This window comes from Echinops telfairi, unplaced genomic scaffold, assembly GCF_000313985.2.
Source record: "Echinops telfairi isolate 266 unplaced genomic scaffold, ASM31398v2 ScPeMD7_7472;HRSCAF=8510, whole genome shotgun sequence".
NCBI lineage: Eukaryota > Metazoa > Chordata > Mammalia > Afrosoricida > Tenrecidae > Echinops > Echinops telfairi.
This window is the reverse complement of record NW_022111376.1, coordinates 3593244-3601005: the sequence shown is the minus strand read 5'-3', so window position 1 is coordinate 3601005 and position 7762 is coordinate 3593244. Positions and strand designations below refer to the sequence as shown.

General features: G+C 52.7%; 1 protein-coding gene across 3 annotated transcripts in view; it reads left to right on the top strand.

The window, feature by feature from the left end:
- GABRQ (gamma-aminobutyric acid type A receptor subunit theta) overlaps positions 1-5453 on the top strand; it is a 17524-nt gene extending 12071 nt beyond the window's left edge. The window contains exons 9-11 of one of the 3 annotated variants that reach the window (XR_006679629.1): positions 435-573; positions 661-2284; positions 5033-5453. Coding sequence is in view for 1 of the 3 variants with exons in the window: in XM_045285514.1 (XP_045141449.1) it covers positions 435-573; positions 661-1355 (834 nt within the window). In the remaining 2 variants the exon portion in view is untranslated. Of the gene's footprint in view, positions 1-434; positions 574-660; positions 2669-5032 lie in introns of those variants that run through there. The other 2 variants (XR_006679630.1, XM_045285514.1) reach the window with 2 other exon arrangements.
- Positions 5454-7762: the final 2309 nt, after the last annotated feature.

Genomic DNA, 7762 nt, shown 5'->3' with positions numbered 1-7762 from the left:
GGGAGGGGTGCTGACTCCTTTCTGAAAGAGGCACTATCCAAAGTCACAGAGCTAGGACATGGCAGGTTCCCAGACCTTGAGACTTGGGACTTCAAGCGTAGTCCACTTGGCGTGCTACTGGCAGGGGCGTGGGGGTGGGTGTGACAAGGAGGCTGAATGGAAGAGATAGACCCCAGAGAGACTGGCCAGCCTACCCCTTTATCCTTAGCAGTTTCAACTGCCAAAGCCAAGGCCACACTGAGGCTTTGGCTGCGGGTGGTACATTCATATCCCACAGCCCCACTTGCCTGAGCAGGCTTCACACACACACACACACACACACACACACACACACACGTGCTGCAGAGGAGAGGGCTGGCCACCGGGAGACATGGGCTGGATGGCCACTGTGGCCTTCCCTAGAAAGATAACCACCTTCTCGTTCCACTCCTCAGCCCCCTGTGCCCCAGAGTCCCCAGGAGGAGATGGTGGAGTTTGTCAAAGAGACTGACGATGACGACGACAACAACAACGACAACAACGATGACACTGAAAGTGCCGGGGAGACCTGCCAGCCTGGTGCCGAGGATGATGGTGAACATCCACGCCCTCTCCCTGCAGCCCCTTGCCCTGCCCCGTCGGGCAGTTGGATCTTAATGGCTCTGGGTTTTGCTTCCCCAGATGGAGAGCTGACCAGTATGGAAGACGACATCAACTCTCTCCTCTCTGTCCCTGCTCTGGCCCGCCTGGCAAGTCCTGAGAGCTTCAGTTCTCTGTCCTCCTCACCAGAGCGAGCCCGGCTGGCCTCCTCAGAAAGCCTCAGCTCCCTCTGCTCCTCGTCCAGCCAGAGCTCCGAGGAGAGCCTCGACGAGCTCTCCTCTAGCTCGGCGCAGGCCCTGCTCCTCTATGACGTCCTGTCCGACATCCGCAACCGTGCCGAGGCCCGCAGCCAGGATGATCTGGATGACAGCTCCAGCTCGGATGAGAGCCAGGGCGCTGCTGAGCAGCCTCTGCTCGGCAGTGGCCCGCGGTGCGTGCAAGTAGTGAGTGGGGACCTGGATGAGCTCTGCAGCCTGCCCGATGATGCCAGTGTCGAGAGTGGCTGCTCTTCCCCAGATGAGAATCCCCAGGGTGGTGATGATGGAGTCTTGAGCCTAGAGGAGGAGGAGATCCTGGTCTGTGTTCAAGAGGAGGATAGCGACTCCGAGTCTGGCGACAGTCACCCCCTGAGCCTGGGCTGCTCCTTCCACGGAGAGCTCTCCTTTAAGCTCTTCAATCCCGATTACGTCCCTAAGGTTGACCAGTGGTCCCGCTTCCTCTTCCCTCTGGCCTTTGGGCTGTTTAATATTGCCTACTGGGCCTACCATATCAACTAGACCCCCAGCGCCTGGCCCATGCAGGGGAGCCCAGCTCTGCACCCAACACGGCTCCCTTGGGCCCCACTGTTGCTTCTTTTCCTGAGTCCAACCCCTCCCTCTGCTATTCCCTGGGCAGGCATAGGGGGTGGGGAGTCCTTGGCTGCAAAGGAAGGGTGTGGAGGGGAGCTAGGAGCAGATAGAACACTATTCTCTTTCCTGCCAGAAGCAGTTTCCCTTTGCAAAGCTTTCTACTGCCAGGAAGCTCAGAAAAGTCCCAAGAAATGTTCAGAGGACCACAAGAAACAGGTTGGCAGGCAGAAAATGGATGTGACACATTTCTGAGGGCTTCTCTGTCCCTCTGAGGTGTCCAACTGCCTTTTTCATTACTTTACTTCCTCTGTGCTCACCCCCTAGGCCCCTTCCCACCTCCTGCTCCGGGCTTTATGGGAGACTTGGGCTGGGTTGGGCTAGGGGACCCCAGGGAAACGACTGGCCAGGCTTGGAAAGACAGTGAGCTGGCTGTCAGAACTACCGGGGACAGTTGTAAGTGCCTTTCCCCATTCCCCACCCCTTGTTCTGTTTGGAGTGTGGCATTGAGGGGTGTGGGGAGTTGGAGGTACAGAGGGAGATGTCAGGGAATGTGAGAGAGCAGGCTTCTAGCGGGTCCCAGAAACTAGGAGAAGCATTGGAGCTCTCTCTCAGCTTCCAAATGCTACCAGGAGGGAGCCCTGCCTCTGTCTCCCTCAGTCAGCTCTGTCCCCGCTGCGCTGGTCCCTGGTCGCAGAGGAAGCCTGAGCTAGGAGAGTAATTGGACAATTGTCCGGAATCCCTCTACTAACCTTTTTGATTTGTCTAGTAAGTGCCATCGAGCTCGCTGACCTGCCCCTTCGCTGGACTGTCATAGAAGCCCACTATCCCCACTGCTTCACATTTGAGGACACGCAGCCGTGAGTGGGGGAGGCCCCTCACTTGCTCCTCCTCCTAATTCCCAAAGGGGATGCACCAACCAGGCCCCGGAGGCAGCGCCAAGCCAGCCGATGGGTGGAGGGCTCTCAGGCAGTAGAACCGGCCTGCACTTCCACTGACAGTCTCCCCCGCCTCCCTCGGCAGCACCCCAGCGCCCCTTCTCGCCTGTCCTCGTGTCTGTGTGACCGTGTCCATGTCCTTTTGTGCACCTAAGTGTCTGTGCCCTTCGCAACGCTGTACAGCTCTATGTATATCGATGTCGATGTGTCAGAGTGTATATAGAACACGGTGTGGGCGCAAGTGTACGAGTGCACAGCCCGTGGGAGCAGATGCAAACGTGTGGCTTATGTAGCTCTACTTGGACATAGCCCATGAGGGAGGGTGGGGTGGGGGACTGATCATGAGTGCACGTGTGTTCCCCATGGTGGTTTCTCTAGCAGGAAGGGGTGTGAAAGGAAATACCCTGCAGAGCAACTGCTGCCCCCATTAGTGGCACCCTCCAGAACCACTGCCATTCCAAGCCTGTTCTCAGGAAGGGTCCCTTTTCTGGAGGGGGCAGTTAAAGGGAGCAGTGTCTCAAGCCCCCTCACCCCACTTCTCTGCCATTCCGCCACACACCCATCCAGTCTCCGGATAGAAGAGCTGGGCAGTGCAGGCTGTGTGGTTGCAGGTGGCAGCAGCGGGGAGGCTGCACCAGGTGGTCCCTGCGGGATCAGCGACACAGGTAGCGGAGGCAGTTCTAGGCAGGTGCCAGCAGAGCTTCGTTGATGGGGCTGCAGAGCCGCGTGCTGTGTCCAGTGGCTGAGCCCGAGTGGGACAGCTAGAGAAGCACCAAGGAGTTGTATATAGTCTGTATAGCTTATCCTTTTATCTCAGTGCCTTGTAGGCCTCACCCCTGTGGAAGCTGGTAGCAGCCAGCAGCCGTAGACAGGTGAGTGATGTAATGCAAGGGCCTAAGGGCCGGAGGGAGAGGAACAGCGGTGCCTAGGAAATGCAGGCTGCAGGGGCTGGTCTGTTGGGCAGGGTGCTTTTGTGGCCCATCCTGGGATGGCTGTTGGAGAAGAGACAAGGGGGAAGGAAGCTCTGAGGATTCCCCCACGTTGCTGTCTCTTCAGCGCACACCCTTGCTCACTCACACATGCTCACAGGTCTGCTCACAGTCACACACACAGACAGATCTTGGAAGCCACCTTCTGAAAAGCAAAGGCACCACCACTGCAATGCCAACGGTGGCCCCGTTCGGGATCCCTCACAGATACAGTCTAGGAGGAAAAGCAGTGACCACATTAGGAACGCTCCGCATGCCCCTAAAAGGCTGACTTCGGAGGCCTAGACAGTGGTGGGTGAGTGGGTTTGGATTTCAGTCTCCAAGATCCTAGAGGGGCTTCAAGCCTATATTAGGGGTCCAGGGGATCATATGAGAGGCAGTTTGTGGGGAATAAGGTCATATGGGGGGGGGCGCCCACGGTGACCAGCACAGAGGGTTTACAATGCATCTGGCAGCAGTGCACAGAAGAGAGGAAGAAGGCCGGTTGTACATAATCTCTAGATTCAACATAGCTAGATAGAGTAGTCTAACTTACAAGAATATCGAGCCCTAAGTGCTGCGGCTGAGCTCTAGTGAAATTCCCACTCTTGTCAGGTTCAGTGTCAAGGTGAGGTGGAGGTTTGGCAATGACACCATTTCAAAGGATTTGAACCTTTTGAGGTAGCCAGGGAGTTGGTCTTCTGAACCTGAAAATTGCCACATCTCCCCTTGTGTTCTGTGTGCTGTGTTGTCTACTTTGTGACGCCCCATCCTCCCTTGTCCTCATCCCCACTCCAGTTAGCTGCCCATACCCCTACCTCATCCCTACACACAGACAGGCTCTGGAAGGGCAGAGCGCCTGGCAGGAGACTCCTGCCCCAGCCAGAGTGCTGTGCTAGAAATGCCTTTGGAGTGGAAACCGTATGAGGCTTGACCCTCCTGCAAAAGGTGACAGGTGGGAAGAGGCTTGTAGTTCTGGAATGGCGCGATCAATCCCCATGTCCCTCCTCTGCCAACCATCCCATTGGTTCCCGGACCTGGGTGCCACCGCTGACAGTCACCCCAGACACCCTTCTCCACCCCTCCCACGGGTAGAATGCCTGGGGTCCATGTCCAAAGTGGTGTTTGTCATGGGCATGGGTGACCTGTTCCTACCAAGTTCTTGCCCATCCCATTGGCCACTCTGGGTGCCTTTGCAAAGGTGCCACACCAGCCAGTGGGTCCTGATGAAGCTTGCCAAATGTACTCTTAGAATTTGTGTCATCTTCTGAATAGCGAGGCTGCCAAGTCTTCACATATTCCATACCGAGTTTTGCTGAGGCTATGGCCACTCTAATGAGATTTCCTTACTCTGTATATAAAGACCTAGCCCTTTGAGCTATTAACTAATGAGTGCATTCACTAAGCGACCCACCTGCATGGTACCCTTCAGTGGGGAACTGTCACCTCAGTCCTCCACAGCCCAGTATCAAAGGGATTTGTGACTTGTCCCACTTGGTAGTGCAGTGTGTCCGTGTCTCTTGTAGCGTGTCTTGTGATCAATACAAAATCTATATTATTAGTGTTGAATTTTCGGGTAGGGTGGGAGGGAGGGTGTTAAAGTATCTCCCAGATACACTCCAACTATGAAATCCCCCTGCTCAGTCAAGGTCCCCTCGATCGGTTTGATTGACGCGGCACTTTGCTGCATCCCCTGGGCCAGGTGTCATTCACAGAGCTGAAGGTGTTCAAGTGCAGTGCGGCTGGCTGTGGGACTGGACATCAGGTGCCACCTTCTCACTGTCTCCCTGGTCCCAGCTCCCTCTGAAGAAAGCTTGGGACCGAGGCAGTATAGTTCGGGAGCCAGATGGTTCCATAAGAACACGCACACGCACAGATGCTGGGCAGCGAAAGCCCAGAAAAGAGCGGGAAGATCAACACGCAAATGTCGTGGACATCCTGACCCACAAAGGGCCCTCTGTGGCATCTTTCAGTATATTCGTTCACTAGCAGCAAGGCAGACCTTGACCACTCCCGACCCCCAAACGTAACACATGACCAAGATCTCACTTCTGACAAGTACACTCAGATAAACTCTTGTAAATAGAAAAAGGGGAAATAAATATCTCTATAATGGCAAATGATCTTCTGGGTCTGTGTTTCCTTTCTTCCGGATTGGTGGCAGCTGCTGGGGACCTCCACCTGGGCTCAGGAAGCTTCTGGCTTCTGCTATCCCCTTTTCCCTGCCCGAGATTGGTCCATCAGCCTCTCTAGGCCCCAGGCGGTTTGAATGCACACATTTCAAGTAGGAATTAGATATGCCAATAGTGAAATTAGTTTATATTTTTGCACAAGACATTCTTATTGAAAATAAAAATGTTTACAATGCAAGCCATTGTGGTGCCAAAATACAATGCAACAAGATAAAACGAACATCACCTACTTCCATTTCATGGGGAGGGGGGACAGTTACGTAAGCAAAAGGTGTTCAGAAAGAAAAAAAAATGTTAAAGCTACTCTGAAGACATGGGTGTGAAGAGGAGAGAAGAGGAACAGTTGAGAGGTGGCAAGAACATGATCCAGTTACACCTTCTTGCGGTCTCACGTTTGAATGTCCTGGTGGCTATGCAAAGGGTCCTTTCTGGGGCCCACCCCTTACCTCCAAGCACTTTCTGATGAAAATCTTGGAATTACAGCAGGTGTCCTAAACCCCAAAGCTCGTCCTCGTATGCCTCCTCTGTTCCAGAAACAGGCTGGGAGGATTGTGCACACCGCCAGCAGCTCAGTGGTATAAGAAGTCGAAATGTAGCTCAGATGCCCAGGTAATTGTCAATCACAGGGCAACAAGGAATCAAGCCATGTTCAAAATCAACCTTTATTTGCCTTTAAGAAATAAGGGAATAAAAACAGACCATGCTGACACTGATCAAAAGAAAGCTGAAGGAGCTATTTTAATTTCAGACAAAGTACACTGCAGAACAAAGAATGTTATCCAAGAGAAAGAAGGGCATTATATATATTTATATATTCATAAAGAAGTCAACTCTCCAAAAAGACACCGCAACCCTAAATATGTGCACAGCTGACAACACAGGGTCAGTGTACATGAGGCACAGCCTGATAGAACAGGAAAGAACATGAACAGAACCACCATTACAGTTGGACACCAGTCAGCAGTCCCTGGCAACACACCACGTTCTCCTGGCAGAGAACACACCTCCCTGATCACTTCCACTGATTTCAGAGTCTTGACACTACTTCCCCCCTAGCACCCAACCCAAGGCATTAGCTGCAAAGAGTCATATTAAAGAGCATGGGCCAAGTGCCTCTCTTATCTAAACCAACATTCCAAGAGGTGGCCCTTTCTGGGCTGGCATTTGTGACCAGGTCAGCTCAGTTCCACATGACCCTCCCCACCGAGGGACTGAAGGCCCCCTTTTGACTCCTACCAGCTTTCCTGCTGCTAAGGTGTGTCACAGGACCATGCAGGTGGAAGAGCAACAGTTGACCATGAATGGAAGTGGTTTCACAGTAGAACTGGAAAATGCCATTAGCTACTGAGTTCTCTTCTGCCAGATAAATTCTTGGCAGCAAATCAGATTCTGAAAGTCGCCCATGGCCCCAGAGAAGCCTGTGTGACCCATAGACAGGTCCTTCACTACCAATGCTACTATTACCTGCTGCCCACATAACTCTACAACAACCCTAAGGGATGGGATAAGAGAAGGGGAGTGTGGTCTCTCTCTAGACAGCCCTCCTAACTCGGAGGCAGAGTCAAATCATAGTCTCCCCAGGCTGTCAGTAAGGTATCTCTTCCCAGCCCGCCTCTCTCTGAGCACCAGCAGGGTCTCAGACATCCCTTGCTACTGTCAGGGTGCTGCTCACTCAGTTCAAGTCTCTCCCAAGGTCTCCTCCTGGTCAGAATCTTAAGAGTGAGAGAGAATAGGAATCACTAAAGTATGTGGGACACATTTATTGATCCCAGTATATTTGAAAGTCACCTAAGACTTGGTCACCCTTCAGATCTAGAAATGAACTCACTCCCAATAGCTCCATTTCCAGACAAACAATAGATCTGTGAGGGGGGGGGCAAATAAACACTTGGGAGGCATATCTTAGAATAATCAACCATTTGAGATCAAAAGGGCACCGTTTACCCAAGGACATCATGGAGAAGGGTGAGGAGAGAAGGAGCAGGGGAAACAGGAAACAGTGGGAGGAAGTGGGACTAGGGATGCCACATTGGCAGGACTGACATCAATGATCAGGACTAAAATGCGTATGAATTGTTGAATGAAAAATTGATCTGCCCTATAAACCTTCACCTAATCCACAATAGGTTTAGTATTAAGGTAGCAGAAGGACATTGGGCCTCCACTCAAGTACTCCCTCATTGCAAGAATACTTTGTTCTATTAAATTGGCATTCTATGATGCTCACCTTCCCAACACAA